General features: G+C 41.2%; 1 protein-coding gene across 1 annotated transcript; it reads left to right on the forward strand.

Annotated features, from left to right (window-relative positions):
- The first annotated feature begins 1,640 nt into the window (after window positions 1–1,640).
- On the forward strand, window positions 1,641–12,517 carry LOC123249883 (zinc finger protein 425-like). Its single transcript, XM_044678980.1, has 4 exons — window positions 1,641–1,943; window positions 6,494–6,620; window positions 7,465–7,623; window positions 10,254–12,517. Exons 1-4 carry the CDS (start codon window positions 1,641–1,643, stop codon window positions 12,515–12,517), a joined length of 2,853 nt encoding a protein of 950 aa, XP_044534915.1.
- The last annotated feature ends 6,192 nt before the right edge of the window (window positions 12,518–18,709 follow it).

Here is an 18,709-nt window from a genome sequence, read left to right on the forward strand (position 1 = left end):
TAGTCAGATCAGGAAGGATCAATGTAAGGTGTGGACACAGGGGAAGCAGTTCCTTGCGGAATCAGGGAGTTTGATTTGAGTGGAGTTAGAATCCCTTAGAGTTAGAAATCCTTCTTTTATCCTTATATATTTCAATAAATATTTTATTTTTCATAACAAGAGTCTCTTTAGCATCCTTCACTGATGTAAACTGAAGATACTTTCTTAGCACAGCAAGCAGAGTATCAGAAATCAGTTTATAATCTATAATCAATCCATTGCTAAATTATTTTTACGGTCTGCATTTTATTTTTATAACCCAAGGCACTCTCCTAGGCCCATCCTCAACCTTTGCAAAGGAGTGAGAGGAGGTGTCCTCTTATAATTTTCTCCTTGTGTCAAGCGTATTATTTGTAATTTTGCAACATTAATTTTGTTAATAAATGGTTCCATTCAATTAACATTTGTAAAACACCTGTGCCAGTGCCAGACACTGTGCTAACCACTGGCGATACAAAAAGAGGAAAAAAAAACAGCCCTTGCCCACAAGGAGCTTACAGTCTAATAGAACATCATACAAACACATATATACAAAGCAAGCTATATAGAAGATAGGGGGAAAATAATGAAGAGGGAAGACTCTGGAATTAAGTGGTTAGTTACGAATTCAGTCAAGTTGCAAATTCCTACGGGAGAGAGGCAATGGACCCAAGATGCAGAATGAGGCATACTTTGAGGCATGGCCAGTTCTGGCTATTTTTTGTGACTAGGCATATTTGTTACAAGAGTTTTTCTTTTCTCTTTTTCCAAGAGCAAAAGTGAGATGGGAAGGAAAGCATATTTTTGTTCACTGAAAAACTAAATTAAAACTGAATCTGGTGAAGTCTCCCAGGGCTGAGGTCCCTGGAGATCCACAACTGACTCCAAGGCCAACCAAGGAACATAACAGGCTTCAGGAGATGCCTTGAGGATCCCAGGGACAGAGAGATTCCCAAATAGGTGGGCGCTCTGCGACCTCTGCTCCGGTATTATTCCGGCGCACTTCTACTCCTCCGGACAGGAGGTGGCGCTGTGGCACAGGAGTTCCAACAAACTGCAGCGTTCTGTGCTGGAGGGGAGCAAGAGTCCCAGGATGCCTCGCGTGTACCCGGCAACTGCTGCCGGTTGCAAGGGGAGACCAGCTGGGGCCGGGGCCTGGGCTCTGGTGCTCAGGCTCCGGGGGCAGCCCAGCTCGGGGCCAGGCCTCCGGGGGCTTGGAGCGGCCCATGGACTAACCCGGCTCCCCGCTCCGGCCCCTGGTTCCGTGCTTTCCCCCCTGTCCCAGCCTTCTGAGGTCGGACATCCTAGGCCGAACCGCTAGAGGAGAGAGGCGGGAGGAAGAAGGAGGAGGAGGGGAAGGGCCGGACTCCCCTGGGCCCTCTGCGCCGCAGCCTTCCCGGAGCCTGGGCACTAGGCTGAGGGCCATGGCCGCGGCAGCGCCTGCTCCGGTGAGAGATGCCCCCGCGCAGGCTAAGCCCGGGAATGGGGCGGGCGGACACAAAGCAGCAGTTCCTGTGTGTCCCCGAGTAGGTGCAGGCACCGGAGATCTATGCCGACGTAGTCAGTGCGAGACGTGGAGAAGGCTAAATTTCTATCCTTGAGCCTGAGAACAGCCTGATCAAATGGGCGTCCGCCCGCCCGAGGGGCAAGGGCGTAAGGTCTTCCAGGCTGGGGATGCGGAGGCAGAAACGGAGCGGTGCAGCCAGTTCTGGAGGAGCGGTGTTCAGGGGGGCGGGGCGGGAGTGCAGGATCTGGGAAGGCTTCTCCTAGGGCCACTTCTCACCTCGGCTCAGCTGGGAGAGTTTCTGAGCGGTGCTGTTGCGGGGAGTGGGCTCCAGGGGCAGAGGACAGCATCCGTGAATAAACAGAAGAGCAGGTTCAGGCTGCTTTGGCTTGAACGGAAAGGGTACACCTGGGAATGCAATGTTCGGGCTGAATGGGGAGAGGGGGAAGGAACTAGGCATGTTTAGTTTGAAGACAGGACTTGGAGGGTGGGTGAGAGGTTAATTGTTCTCTTGCAGGTAGTTGAAGGACTATATATTTTTGTAATATTTAACTTTTTAAAACATTAAGATGGGGTTATTTATTTATTGGCCAAAAGTCCTAAGAAGAAGGCTGTCATTTTTTAGAACTTGTCCTACAACCAACCTTCTCCCCGCCCCATTTCTCTCTCATACACACCTATGGATGCAGATCACCCCTTCCCCTCTTCCATCCCACTTCAGTATTCCCTTGTAAGAAGGAAAAAGAGCAGATTGCGAAAGTCACTTAACACTCAGTTTCTTCATTTATAAAATGATATAGTTGGATTAGATGGCTTTGTAAGCCAGCCTTATATACTTGTGTGACCCTGGGTGAATGATTTAACCTCCATTTCATCAAGTGTTTTCCTCAGCTGTTGCCTCAGTTTCCTTAATTGTAAAATGGGAATAATAATAGCACCCAACTCCCAGAGTTGTTGCAAGGATCAAATGAGATCTGTAAAAAGCACTTAGCACAGTACTTAGAACATAACAGGCATTATAAATGCTTCTCCTTTCTCTTTTTGAGGGCCATTTTAACTATTGATCTACAATCCTATGGAGTGCTGCATATAATCTCAGACTAGTTAGATGTGTTAAGCAAGAAAGACTGATAACAGTGACCAAGTGTGACAATTTACACAATATTTGGTAATGTGTGTTTCTATGTATGCCTGTTTATGTGTGTGTGTGCATATGTGTGTGTTTGGATCAGCATGGAACTCAGTCAGCTGGGCTTAGAATTGAACAGGAAGAAAAGAGTAAATTGAATTTGCCTTTTGGAAATTACAAAGTTATTTTGATTACTTGAGCTTCTCCCTGAAACAAAGATTTATCTTTTTAAATACCAGTGATCTTCTGTGATGCTATATAGCTATAAGACATAGAAGTCTGTAGTTATCAAAGAATTGAAGTTGAGAATCATCCCAGGAATCAGTGGAGAGGCACATGGTAGGCAGGAGCAGGCTGCAATAGATTACAAACAAGGAATTAAATAGGAAAAGATGTATTAAGGAGAACGTCAAAGAAGCATAATTGAAGAAATTGGACCAGTTAGATTGAGGTTGAGGGATAACTTCATGTCCAGTCTGCATAGTGAGCCCCTTAAGGCAAATTTATGGGAGACCATGGAGAAGAGCCATGGGGTAGGAATGCACAGATGAGTTTCTCCATAGGTGAAGGATAGATAATACTAATTGACATTAAACATTCCATTTCAGTGCTTGGCACAGTGCCTATTAAACATATAAAAAGTGTTTAATAAATGTTTATTGATTAATTTATTTTTCAGAGTACTGGTATTTAGAAAAAGGAAATGATATTGGAAATTTTTGCAGTAGGTTTATAGTTTGTAGACCTATTAATCATAGATCCATTTGAATACTGAAGAATATAACTCTTTTTAGTGTTTCCATCTTGTTGCAATAGGACAAATTTTACCATTGAAACGTTCAGAGAAGACTTGGCTAAGGTCACATAGATAATTATTGGCCAAACCAATAGGAAAAAGGACCACAGATCCTTATTGCTACTTACCTCAAGAGTCAGGAACCTGGACTGTTATAAAAGAACTGGGGTAATCTGGATACTACCATTATTAGGCTGGTTATTAGTAATAGTAATCTGAGATATTAATCTGAGAAGGCTTTGGTTTGGTTCCTTGATGGCTGGTGCAGGGACACCTGAGTCCTGCCACCCAGCTGGAGGTTATACTAACTGCTCTTCTTTATAACATTGCCCAGGTAGGGTCCCTAAAGGTCATTGGATGGGAACCCTTTCAGGTCCCACCTGGGGTTGATTGATTATTGATATTGGGCTCTATCAGCCTTGAATAATGTTCATCTGACTGCATTGCTCCCTCCCCAGAGTGGTGATGGAATAACTACTCCAGGAAGGTACTTAATAACTTTATCTATGTTGTTTAACAAGGGAAAGGAATGATCAGGAAAGGGTTGGGGAATAGGTGACCCTATCACTAAAGCTATGACAATAATCCCTCAGGACTGTAGGCTGTTCATTAATGCTGGGCTTGTTCTTCACCTCCTCTGGCTCAGCCTGGCCACAGCCAAACCAGAGTAAGCACACTGTTTGGATGATGCAAATATTGATGACGGTTTCTCTCAGCTTCTTACTGCTAGTTGTTCTGCCAGTTCTACAGCCTTCAGGAAATACCACCCTTTACCACCCTCTTCTTCTTCTCCTACCCATTTCCCAGATTCCCCCCAGGCCCCGGGATACCTAACTATCTAGAGATGGTTTAGGTGCCTAAATATCTAGGGATTCAGAGAGAATCAGAGGATCCACAGGTCAATCAATGTTCAAGATCAAATGTCCAAGGCAAGAGTTAAGGCAAGGCTCAGCCAAGGCAAAGTCAACAGGTCCCCCAAAAGACAAAGGGGTCCAAGGGCTCCTGTCAGGGAGCTGCCAGGGTATTTATACCCTCTCTGCCCAACTGCCTTTCTTCCTGTCCTCATGGCCTCTGGGAATATAATGATGTCCAACTGTCTTCACCTGTCAAGGTGAGACTCTCAACTCCCAGAGCTTGAATATGACAGGGCTCAAATCATTCCTTTGGATATGTGCTGGCCAGGTGAACCTGGGTATGTCACTTAACCTCTCAGTGTCTAGTACAAATCTTATCAATCAATCAACATTTATTAAGTGGCTGCTATGTGTCAGGCACTGTGCTAAGTGCTGGGCCATAAAATACAGAGAAAATGCCTAGTTACATTTGTGGATGAAATTTCTCACAAGGAATTCCCTACTTCAGAGAAAACACAAGTTTGATCCCTTCCCATAATTAGTGTAAATGAAGACTTCCATATCCCTTCTTGCCAACTCCATTTTGTATTATTTTATAAAATGTTTTCCTTATTTCTGTTTTTTCAATGGTTCACTGTGCCATTGCTTTGATGTATGAAAGCCTGTTTAACCATTACTTAGGCACTGGACATTTACAGTATTTTTAGTTTTTCACTGGATGAGATTTTAAAAATTTTAAACTATTTTTTACTTCTATTTTTATACCATAATAGGTATGTCATACCTTCTCCTGCCTACCTCCTTCAGTGAACTCTCTTTTGTAACAATACCTGTTAAGCAAGATCACCTGATCATATCTGATGGCATAGGCCTATGGTCCTTTTCATCTGTTTTGAGAAGAGGGAGTACACTTCACCATTTTTTCTCTAGTGTTATAATAAAATAGGGACCCCCTTTCTGATACTCCTATCTAGTAGATGTAGAAGTAGATGGAGTACAGAGAGAGGATAGGATGACACCTCTCTCCTTTATAACAGTTGCCCAGGCAGGATCCTTTAGGTCAATGGATGATATCCCTTCAGGACCCACCTGGGGTTAGTTGATATTATTTATTGGGCTCTTTAGCTTGTTAACATTGTAATCTGACTGCGTGACTCCCTTCCCAAATAAGCTTTGAATAACCAATATTCAGGAAGGTACTTTAAAACTATGAATATATTTGGCAAAGAAGGATAATGGTATGGGATAGAGGTATTGGGAGACCCTAATTTCAAATTGATAATAATGAATCTCTAAATGCAGGCAAATGAAGGAATCAAGATGACAGCTTCTCTCTGATACAGCCTGGCCAGGGCCACACCATAGCAGGCAAACTGCTGTATAATCTTTCAGCTTCTTCTTCAGTAGATGTTAAGCCTAATCAGTTTGAGATATCCACCCTTTTTCCACCCTCTTCTTCTCCTGCCCACTTCCCGGATCCCTCCAGGGCCCTGGGAAACCTAGATGACTAAGATGATTGGCTTCCTAATATCTAGGGGCAGTAGAATCAGAGATGGTGGTCTGATACAGGTTGAGGTTGGTATAGGAACAACAGGAGGAGCTTGCAGGGTTGAGTTTGCAAGTCTCAATTCCCCAAAGACCAGGAATCACTGCTCTCCAGTCTCAAGGATAGGTAAAGAACCCCAGAACCAACTGCCCTTTCCTGTCCGCATGCCTCTCTGGGAACATTCCGACATCCAACTGATCCACCTGTCAATCACAGAGTGAACTCCTAACTCCCAGAGATTCAATATAACACTAGTCAGACCAAGACCAGTTGTTGCAAACTTTTTAGTGTTTTTTGTTTATATTAATATAGTCATTGTGGATATTATCATTCTTAAAAGTTATGAACCTTTTGTTTTTACATCACTTTCATTTCTAATATTATCTCCATTGCCCCTCACAAAGAGTTATCTCATAACAAAAAAGGGGAAAAGGCAATTCAGAATCAAACAAACCTTGCATTCTATGTAGTAATCTGCATCCATAGTGTCCCATTTATCTTCCTGTACTTTTCTGTATTCTTCAAATTAACTGACATTATTGGAATAATTTAGTAATCCCCTCTTTGAAACAAACAACTGCACAGTGTATAAGACCAGCAAAGACACTGGCAAATGTAAATGTCTATATGATGCTTGTTTTTTTAGGTTCCAGTAAAGTTTGATGATGTGGCCATATATTTCTCAGAGCAAGAGTGGGATATCCTGGATGATTGGCAGAAAGACCTTTACAAGCATGTAATGAGGGCCAATTATTCAACTCTAGTCTCCTTGGGTAAGTTGTGTTTACTAAAAAAATGTTAGTATGTATCCAATTGGATAGTGGCTATACAGGGAAAGACTCATTGGTTAGTTCTCAGTTAAATCTACTAAGGAAGCATAAGACAGCACTTAATCTTCTAGGAGCCTATGATCTTGTTGGAAGCCAAGACTTAGACCAGTAAAATAAATAAGAAATTCTTTATTGGCAAATAAAATGCTAAGACTATAATGAAGAAGCCAGTTTAGTGGGATGTATTACAAGTATTATAGGAATTCTGATAAGTGAGAGATTAATGTTTATTGGAATAGTTGGAGGAAAGCTTTGTGAAGGGGTAAAAATTTATTGTCAGTGAGAATGGGGAAGGGCATTTGATATGGAAGAGCATTGTAAAGAAACTAGAGAAGAGGGGGCAGCTGGGTAGCTCAGTGGATTGAGAGCCAGGCCTAGAGACGGGAGGTCCTAGGTCCTAGGTTCAAATCTGGCCTCAGCCACTTCCCATCTGTGTGACCCTGGGCAAGTCACTTCACCCCCATTGCCTACCCTTACCACTCTTCTGCCTTGGAGCCAATACACAGTATTGACTCCAAGATGGAAGATAAAGATTTAAAAACAAACAAACAAAAAAAAAAAAACTAGAGAAGGGATTGAGTATGGTCTTTGGAGAAAACTCTCTCTTTTTCTCTCTCACACACTTTCACTCTCTCTGTGTCTTCTCTCTTTTCCTCCCTCTCTCTCTCCCTGTCTTTCCTTCTCACCTGCCTGGTGTAATATATTGAGTTTGTACTGAGGAGTAATAATCAATACCTGTTTTTAGACAAGGGAAAATAAGTTGTTTCTATGTGACCTTTCTTGACAGACTATACCATTCCCAAACCAGATTTGATATTCCAGATTGAACTAGGAGAAGTGTTATTTGCTGGGAATTGGGGAGATTTGGAACAAGCAGAAATTGGAGTCAGCCTGAGTGCTTCTGAGCATTTCAACTTGAAGGTCACAGAAAAGCAACTGTTATGGGGTAAGTGAGAACAAATCAGTATCATGAAATTGATTCCTACTTTTATTAGACCATGGTTTTGAGAATTTTGAAGCATTTGAGAATCAAGGGTTCCATTAGAACTAAAATTTCCCAATATTCTGAGAACTCTTATATTCCTTCATTTTTCTTGTCATGTTCAGGATACCTGAAAATTTTAACTCTAAAAATTAAGAATGTTAGGTTTTAGAGGCAAATGAATAGAGTTGTTAATGAATGCTGTTTCTAGTTCATGTTGACTCCACCTTCTCAGTGGACCAGGGGCCAGGATGCCTCTTCAGAGATATCAAACATAGCCCACAGCATACTGAGTGGAATTACCAGATTACAATGTAATTGAGAAATATTTAGGAATATAAATAAAAATACAGTAAAAAAAATAGCATTACATTTTAAAACTATGTCAATATGTGGCCTGCAGGGATCTTTGTATATTGATTACGACCCTCTCTGAGTTTGTTACCAGTACTCTGGACCCCTAATATTTTGCTCTTATAATAATATACCTGAGTTCTGTGGGTACCTGGTCAGCTTTGCTAGTAGGGAGTAAATCACGTGCCTAAAATCAGAATAGGACTAAAATGATAGCTTAGATTATAACAATCAAAATTTGAGCCTCATCGTAATCTTTTTCCTAGTGAAGATGAATCACTGATAATTTCATCTGAATTAAACAATAAACAGGATGCTTTATCCTGGATAAAGGGAAAAGAACAGTCTTGAGAGACCTGGAATTATTATATGATTTTATCAGCATTATATAACTATAAACCATTATTATTACTGTTAACATTATGAAGTTGTATTAAAAATCACAATAATAATAGATTTACTTTGTGGTTTTGTAGTTAAAAAGCAGTTTTTTAATATAGTATGTCACTTGATTAAATTAAATACAGGGGCTTGCAGATTGTGCATTTACTTATTCTTGATTTTCAGGCAAAAAAAATTCAGAGAAGTAAGGTTACACAAGTGTAAGTGACAGTTCAGGATGTGAGCCTAAGGCCAGTAATCTTTTTTTGCTACCTATACTACCTCAGCTTTGATTTATAATATGGAGCTCCAGCCCCTATTTCAGCAGTTGCCACTCATCCTTCTTGTCTCATAATTTTTAGCTAGAGGACAGCTTCCATATTCCTGTGGCCATCTGTCCCAACATTTGCCTCCTTGGCAAAAAGAGTAAAATTCCTCAGTTAGCACCATCAGTCTTTTGATAAGCTGTTAATTACCCTTCTTGAAAACCAGGTGATCCCTCTGAGCTTTCTTTTAGGAAGTCTTTCTTGAGCAATAATAAAAATGGGGAAGGAATATAGTCCGCAAAAGTCCCTGCCTCTCCATAGGACTTGGCCAAAGGTCGGGTCCATACACCTCTACTTCTAAGAATTCATCTCTCATATTTAGTATCTTTAAGTAGGATGTCTAATAAAATGTATTTTAAAAGTGGGAGGAAAAAGTTTATTCAACTTGCAATTTTTGACATAAGCTGGAAAAGATGTCAAAATATCATTTTGTTACAATTCACAGTCATATTCTCTGGATTAACCTGTTCAGCTAGTAGGCTTTGACATATGTTATTGGACACAGAAACCATAAGACCTTGTTTTTGCAAATGTATCCCTGAGTATATCTTTCAAATTGAAATTGAGACCCAGCAGTCTGGTTATATGTGTATTGGCAAAGGTATTTTATTTTACCAATTACATGTAATAACAATTTTCCAGATAAGTTTTCTGAAGTTATATGAACCTAATTGTCTGTCTCCCTCCCTTCCCTCCACCTTTCTGGAGCTGGTAAACAATTTGATGTGGGTTATACATGTATTTTCATGCAAAACATTTCCATATTGTTCATTTTGTAAAAGAATACTCATATAAAACCAAAACCCCAAAATAAAAACCCAAATAAACCAAAGTAAAAAATTATATGCTTTGATCTTCACTGACTCCAATAGATCTTTCTCTGGAGGTGGATAGCATTCCTTGTCATAAGTCCCTCACAATTGTCCTAGACCATTGTATTGCGGAGAGTAGCTAAGTCTGTCACAGTTGATCGTTCCATAGTATTGCTGTTACTGTGTACAATGTTCTCCTGGTTCTGCGTATTTTACTCTGCATCAGTTCATGGGGATTTTTCCAGCCCTTTCTGAAATAATGCTATTCATCATTTCTTATAGCATTATAATATTCTGTTGCTATCATATACTACAATTTATTCAGCATTTCCCCAGTTGATGGGATGTCCCCTCAATTCCCAGTTCTTTAACACCACAAAAAGAGCTGCTATAAATATTTTCGTACAAGTAAGTCTTTTCCCCTTTTTTTTATCTCTCCGAGATACAGAACTAGTAGTGGTATTACTGGATCAAAGAATATGCATTGTTTTGTAACCCTTTGGGCATAGTTACTCTCTAGAATCAGTTCACAACTCCAAGTCTGATTATATTTGGCTAGTGATTAGAGATTTGGGGGCAAAGTTACAGCCCCTCTGGGTTGAGACCTATGAAAAGCTGGATCCTGAAGATACCTCAGGCTCAGTTGTAAAATGGGGAAATCTCTTTATTTAACTTTAAGGCAGATACAAGTAGTGACAGAGTCTTTTCTTTTTAATTACAGGGTACCATGGAGCTGCAAGAACAAAAGATGAAGAAAGTGATTTAGATGATCTCAAGAGTCAGTGCTCAGAGGAAAGGACTGAGATTTCTACCACATATGACCAAAAAGCTACTGTGGAATATCTGTGTATTCGGGGCACACAGACTCCAATTCCTAAATTAGAAGACACTACCCAGAGTGACAGATACCTGAGCCATAAAACCTACAGCTCACCCAATCTCCAGGAATCTCTTCTGGGACAGAAAATGTATTCCTACCCTGTCTTTGGGAAAAGCTTCCTGGTGAAGGGACATCTGGTGAAACATCATGGCAACCATACAAAGAACAAGCCATGCACATGCTCAAAATGCAAGGAAAAAGTTAGAAAGCAGCCTACATTACATTCGAATTATGGGAAGAAGTGCTTCCAGTCTAGTGAATGTGAGAAGAACTTTAGCTATGGTGTGAACCGGCATTATCGCCAGTTCATACCTGTAGGGAAAAAACTATTCCAGTGTTCTGAATGTGATAGGAGCTTTAGATGGGAGGCTGGTTTGAAATCCCATCAGAGTTTGCACAGTGGAAATGGACAATTTTCCTGCAATACATGTGGCAAGGTTTTCATTCGGAAAGCTAGGTTTATCACCCATATCAAATTACACACAAGTGAGAATCCTTTCCATTGCCCAGTGTGTGGCAAGAGGTTCTTTAAAAGGAAGTACCTCCTTAGACATCAGCAGCTACATTCAGGAAAGAGGCCCTTCCAGTGCCCTGAGTGTGGCAAGACCTTCTGTCGAAAATCCTACATGAAGGCCCACCAACGTTTACATAGTACAGAGCGGCCATTTGCCTGCACACAGTGTGAAAAGGACTTCACTCACCAATATAAGCTCACTGAACACATGAGGGTACATAGTGGAGAGAAGCCTTTCCAGTGCCCTGAGTGTAACAAGAGCTTTAGTCGAAAGTCCCATATGAAGGCTCATCGACGTTTACACAGTAGAGACTGGCCTTTTTCCTGTAGAGAGTGTGGCAAAGGCTTCACCCAGCGGTATAGACTCACCAGGCATATGAGGGTCCACAGTGGAGAGAAACCCTTCCTGTGCACTGAATGTGGCAAGAGCTTCCGACAGAAGGCCAGCCTTCTTCATCACCAACTTATGCATATGGGAGATATAGCCTTTCTCTTCAAGTGCCCAGAGTGTAATAAGAGCTTCCACCAGAAGAAAAGCCTACTCAACCATCAACTCATGCACACAGGTGAGAGACCCTTTCAGTGTCCCAAGTGTGATAAGCGATTTCGCCTCAAGGGCAACATGAAGGCCCACCAGCGCCTACACAGTGGGATCAGGCCATTCTCCTGTGGAGTATGCGGCAAGGGCTTCACTCATAAGTCTAAACTGACCAGCCACACCAAGGTGCACACCGAGGAGAAACCCTTCCAGTGTCCTCAGTGCAACAAGAGCTTCTGTCACAAGAGGAGCCTAATTAATCACCAGTTGGTACACACAGGAGAGAGACCCTACCATTGCCCTGAATGTAACAAAAGCTTCTCTTCTAAGGCCTACGTGAAGGCCCACCAGAGAATACATAAGGGAGAGAAACCATTTTCCTGTAGTGAGTGTGGCAAGAACTTTACCAATCAGTTTAGGCTCACAGAGCACATCCGAGTGCACACTGGAGAGAAGCCTTTTCAGTGCCCTGAGTGTGACAAGAGTTTCCGTCAGAAGAGAAGTCTCATCAACCATCAGCTTGTTCATACAGGTGAGAGACCCTTCCAGTGCCCTGAATGTAATAAAAGCTTCCGCTGGAAGGCTGGGATGAAGGCCCATCAGCGTCTCCACAGGGGTGAGAGGCCATTTCAGTGCCCTGATTGTGACAAGAGTTTCTCTTTGAAGGCCTATCTGAAGGCCCACCAGCGAATACATAAGAGGGAGAAGCCATTTTCTTGTAGTGAGTGTGGCAAGAACTTTGCTGATCAGTTTAGACTCACAGAGCACATCCGAGTGCACACTGGAGAAAAGCCCTTCCAGTGCCCTGAGTGTGACAAGAGCTTCCGTCAGAAGAGAAGTCTGACAAACCACCAGCTTGTACACACAAGTGAAAAACCCTTCCAGTGCCCTGAGTGTAACAAGAGTTTCCGGTGGAAGGCTGGAATGAAGGCGCATCAACGACTTCACAAGGGAGAAAGGGTATTTTCCTGCAGTGAATGTGACAAGTGCTTTTCTAAGCAATCTAAACTTGATGAACATATCCGAGTTCACAGTGGAGATGAGCCTTCCTAGTGTTGTGAATGTGATGTGCTTCCATCAAAAAAAAAAGGAGCCTTGATAACCACCAGGCCCACCAATGTCTACCCAATACTGAGATACCCTTCTCCTGTAAGCAAGGGAGGCAGAGACTTCTCCCAGCAGTCTCAGTGCATCCCTCACATGGATTTACATACCAGGGACGCGCTCTAGAGTTTCCTAAGTGAACAAGCACTTTGGACTAATAACAGGATCATTGGAGCTGAGATAGAACTGACAGCTTCAAGGATGTCCTTGAGCTTCCAGAACATAAAAGTGTTCTCTCCCTCCTCAAATTTCCTTAAGCACTTTGTCTAAATCTCTCCACTGCCTCTATTATGCTCTCCTTTGTGTATCATACTTACCTATCTGCATGGGATCCCTGTGCCCCCCCTTACCTTTTACCTCCACCCCTGAGAATGTAAGCAACTTAAGGGCAAGGACTGTTATTTTTTATCTTTGTATCTTCAGCTTCTAACAGTACCTTGTGCACAGTAGGCACTTAACAAATGTTTCTTGAATTTAATTGAATGTGGCAAAACTGTTGATTATCTGAGGATGGCAGATGACCAACAAGCCTGAGAGGTCCAGAACTGAGGGCTTTTGTTATGCAAAGTTGTTGGGCCACCTAGTAAACTTTGAAACTTCATATTGTAGTCATGCTTCTTGTTCATTGCTGGAAAAAAGTGATTCAGTCCCATAATCCAATTCCTTTTTATTGCCCACTACCATTGAGAAGCTTCTCTCTCAAATTCTGAGAGAACTTTGAAACTGAAACCCAAATGGAAAACTAAAAAAATAGCAAGGTTAGAATCCCATTACCCAGCATTGTGCCTAACTATTCTTCAGGCTTGTAACTCCTATTAGAAATAATGGTGTTGTATTTTAGTGGGATGGATAAGCCGTTTAATACCTAGATTCAAATTAAGAGGTACAGAAAGTAATAACATTCTCAATCTAAAGACTTTAGAGTTTTAGACTGAGGCAAGGTATATTCAGAGGATCCCTAGAATCAGGTATTGTTCAGTGACCCCTTGCACCAGAGAATATAGAGCAGGACTTGAATCGATGCACAGTTGAATCAGTCATGTCTCATCTTGGACCAAGTTCCTGATTGCTGGGGCATATTATACCCCATCATTAATTTTCAGAAATGCATAGTAAGCAGTCAGAACCACTCCTCATATACTGAGTTGACTGCCCCCAGGACAAAGTGTATAATTCTGGCTGGATATAAAAATATTGGCAGTGCCTTTGAAATAGGGGGACAGCATTGTGTCTGGTCTTTAAAAGGAGGCAGGGACTAGAAGAAGCTTGTAACAGGAGAGACCTCTTGGAGGGGACTATATAAGCCAAGAGAAATTAATTTCTGATCAACTGTAACTTAAATAGAAAAGCAATGACTTAAAATATGAGCATATATATCTGTCATATGGATAGTTAATGAAATCAGCCCAGAAATACAACAATCTTCCACAGTGCCACTCCTTGATTGCATTAGACTTAAGCCTTGGGGATATAATTAACCTTTTGGTGAATAGATAGGTGAGGTTGTTTCTTTTGCTGGCATTGTAATTACCTATGTCACCATAGACATCAAACTATAAGGTATAAGGCTTGACTGTCAGGGCCAAGTTTTTCCTCTTTTTATGGGGTAAGGCCTACATTATACTTGTCTTTGACCTAGAGCTAATAGAAATAGACCTTGAACCATTTCATTATTTGCCATCTTTTGACCCTGTCTATAAATAATGCTACTATCTGGTAGGCTTGTATACATATGTCCAGCCATTGAGGGTTCCTTTTTTGGTTTCCTCTGTAGTTCCTTTTTTTTGGCTCTTGAAAATCGATATCTTTTTTTAATGCCACAACCATTTATTAGTATATCACTTCACCTAATGAACCTTGCTTTGTAACAAAAGTTAAGCAAAAACAACTGTGTTTGGCAATGTATGCAGCATTTTGATCCCATAGTTCCCCACTCTACTGAGAACAAAGTGTTTTGTCATCTGTTCTTGGGACCGGAATTGATCACTGTAATATTGAGTTCTGCCTTTTAGCGTTATTTTCATTTGCATTATTGTAGTCATTGTGGATAATGTGCTAGTGTTGCTTACTTTGTTCTGTCAGTTTGTATAAGCCTGTTTGTGTTTCTTGTCCTTTACAGTGCAATAATATTCCATTACATTCCTCTGCAACAATTTGTCCAGCTGTCCCTAATCAATGAACACCCACTGTTTCCACTTTTTAACTGTCTCAAAAATCACAACAGTTTCTTAAGCAGACTATAAACCTACCAGTATAAAACCACACGCTAACAAAAAAATTTTCCAACTGTTGCACAGAAGAGACTTAGTAGAGGCCTAAGTGAAATCATCCTTTTGATTTCTAAGACAAAGATCCCATCAGGCACAAGATTCAGAGTAGTTTGTTTTAGGACAGGCATTACTGTCTGGTCTTGGTTATAACATTCAGATACTGCCACTGGCCAGGGATACTGTCACCCAAGAAGAGATTAAGTCAAATGACTGTGTTGTCCATTTACTATCTTTAATACTCTGGGGTTTTGTACTTTCCCCTACCTCTCAGAGAAAGGGAGGAAATCCAATCCCAAAAAAGTCAGTGGTGAATTGTATGACTTTCCTAGTGCCAAACTAAAAGTCTTAGTAGGATAAGGGACACAACCTATCAAGTTCTAGGACTAAATCCATGTTACTGTATTCACTGGTTTTCTGAATATTGCCTTAGATGTCCCTCTTCTTACTTCCAATATGAAGATAACTGCAGCTTGTTCATCTACTCAGAGTGTCCAAAAGAGGGCTTGAGCACCCTGGTATCCAAAATAGCCATCAGGCCCAGAAAGAGATCTCTCTGGACTGAGGCTGTGGCAAGGATAGACAGTGACTGGGGGGCTGCTCTCCAGGAGGCTGATGCTGGGACATCCCTGATTAGCTAAAGAGGCTACTAAGTAAACTAAGAGAAAAGTGCTGGTGGAAATAGTCAACAGAGAGGGTCCAAAGGAGGCTCTGAGAAGGAATATCATTCTGGCAGAGATAAGTCATGGGGAAAAAGTGATTTGTGTGAGGGGAATAATATTACCAGACCAAGAATACTAGAGCTTGTCTTAGGCTACAAGAAGAAATTGGACCATGATGAACTGCCTACAAACCTGCAGAGAACTTCGTGTCACCTAAGTCACCATGAAAAAAGGTCAGTGTGGCCTTTGTCTCAATGGTCGGTGCTACTTGTAAACAGATTTTCCTTCATTTGACTCACATGAAAGGCCGCTTGTGCTTCAGACTGACTGAAGGTAAATTGGAGGCAGAGGGAGTGGCAGGAAAAGTACCAGGCTGGGCCAGGACGTTGGAGGTTTAGCCCATGCGTTACCCCTTAGCAACCCTGACTTCTAGGTCAGTTGCCTTATCTACAATTCTTAAACTGCCTGGGGATGGGGGTCATATGTCTGAAGAGGGATTGCAGGGGGGAAGGGGAGAGTGGAACAACAGGAAGCAGCACCACATGAGAAATACACATGAAATGTGTTTTTCTTTATTAATAGGATGCTCAGTTCAATCAGTAATGAGGCTCTTGTCTGAAAAATGAGTAAAAAAAAAAAAACAGGCAGAAGCTCTGCTAAAGGTTTATCTTATAAATGCATTTTCCATTCACACTGCTGATCATTGTGTCAGTTCCAAATAGTCACTAGTAACATCAAGTTTTATACTTTTAGTCATGCAAGGAGATATCTGATGCCATCTCTATTGACCATTTATTTTGGCATAATTCCAACTCTTTACCTAAAAGATGGAGAAGAGATAAAAGCTATCACCTCTAACTGGGTGCTTTTATCCATTGTCTCCAAAATAGAATACTACTGTTCTAAAGGTATACAAAACTAAGCCTCTCTCTATCTCTGGTTCATAAACCTTAATTGAGAGTTTTCACAATCCTTAACACAAGACAAGTAATGAAAAGAAATTCCCTCCATACCATTTCTACCACTTAAACCTTTTCTAGACCCAGGTTTCAACAGTAGCCATCAAGTGAGTTGAACTCATGGGATAGATAGATAGAACTTCTGCCTCTGCACAGGCTGGGGAGTGGGAGGAGGCACACTAATAGTGAAGAAAATGAGATCCCGGGCAGCCACTCGGGCACTTGGCAGGATCCAGTTCCTATGGAGCTTGACAGCTAAGAGTTCACTTACTGAAACTAGGGCACAGGAGACTTGTTATTTTGCTGGCGAATGACTGGTGTGTAGCTCTTTAGAAGTTCACTGTAAATTTAAGTTTGGCATTTTAAACTAGATGACCACTTGGGGGCCAAACTCCTTTGAGAAGTTATTAGGATCCTCATTCTGTAGAAGGATCACTTCTTTTCAATGCTTTTAATGTGGAGGCTGCCAGCATAGAAAACTCTCTAAGGTTAATTTGGTTTTAATTCATAGTCGTCGTCACACTGGAGTTTGAGAAGCTTCCTTTGAGATTAAAGGGTAGAGATAGCTAGATAGCACAGTGGATAGAGTGCCTGGACTCTGGAAGACCTGGGTTCAAATGTGACCTCAGATACTTCCTAGATGTGTGACCCTGGACAAGTCACTTAACCCCCAATCGCCCAGTTCTTGCTGTTCTTCTCTCTTAGAATTGATACTAAGACAAAAAGTAAGGGTTTGTGTGTGTGTGTGTGTGTGTGTGTGTGTGTGTGTGTGTGTGTGTGTGAGAGAGAGAGAGAGAGAGAGAGAGAGAGAGAGAGAGAGTCACTTAACCCCCAATTGCCCAGTCCTTGCTGTTCTTCTCTCTTAAGAATTGATACTAAGACAAAAAGTAAGGGTTTGTGTGTGTGTGTGTGTGTGTGTGTGTGTGTGTGTGTGTGTGTGTGAGAGAGAGAGAGAGAGAGAGAGAGAGAGAAGGGTAGGAGAACAAGAAAAGGACAATATTTACTTTGCCGGCGAGGAAGTTGAGGCTTCAAAAGACTAAATAGGATGCAAAAAGAGGCACATTTCAATTATGAGGTACCCAGTTTTAGGTGCCAAGGGAATAGCAAATCATCCCCTCAGAAAGTACCGTTCAGGATGCAGCTACCCCTGACCTTGTCACAACAGTATCATCATCATTCCCCTGGGGTCTTTTGCTTACTTTATGAATGAGACTTCAGACAGCTTTCCACACAGGCCAGTGCACAAAACTTTCCCCAGGGACTCAAAAACAAATATATAAGGAAACCAGACTTCCTCTTGCTCTGCCTCACTTAGCTATCTTGTCTTCTTTCCTATCTTAAAAATTTTGTTTTATTAATTTTAAAAATCATTAATAAACACAAACATTTCCATATACAAAAGCCAGGAAAATAATATTATCTATGTCAATGTCAATCTATTACATATAGCTTAATATTTAGAAATAGATATTAAATTTAATATGAAAATTATTACTGCCCTGCTTGTCCTTGACCACTTTTGAATGCTCTCTTTTACATATTACAATCATTTCAATGCCCTCTTTTAACATTTTTCATTTGAACCACTATTATTACTCTTGTATTTTTTATACTAACTCAAATAAGAGTGCTCCCTTATAACAAATAAGAATAGTAAGTAAAACAAAGTTGGGTTGTATTGGGTGTGCCTGAAAATCTGCAGGAATATTCTGAACCTACAAATAACCACTAAGAGATGAAATTAAAATTTCTGGAACTGAAAAAAAGATATCGAGAATTACATAATAATAGTAGGAGACTAATATTCCTTTCTCAAAGGATTCTGACAAAAATAAAAGGGAAAATATGTAATTGAACAATTTGTTGGAGAAGTTAGAGCTAACAGACTTACAGTACCTTCTGAATAGAACCACTTAAAGAATATTCATTTTTCCCAGCATCACCTGGCAATTTTACACAAATTGACCACGTGTGAGGGCACAGAAAATTGCAAATAAATGTTTAAAGGATAAAATATTAAACATAATTTTCTAGGAATAAGGCTATAAAATAATCAGTTCAAGTGAACACAAACAAAACAACACAGAGACCCAAATGGAGATTTAATAATGAAATCCTAAATAATGAGTGAGTTAAAGAACAAATCATGGAGCCGCAATAGCGCGCAGCTAGCCCACGGGAGGGCGCGCCTCCGGGAACGCGGGGCTCCCTTCGCCCGCTCCCTCCTCCTTCTCCTCTACTTCCTCCCGCTCT

Source organism: Gracilinanus agilis, chromosome 5 (genome assembly GCF_016433145.1).
Source record: "Gracilinanus agilis isolate LMUSP501 chromosome 5, AgileGrace, whole genome shotgun sequence".
Classification (NCBI taxonomy): domain Eukaryota; kingdom Metazoa; phylum Chordata; class Mammalia; order Didelphimorphia; family Didelphidae; genus Gracilinanus; species Gracilinanus agilis.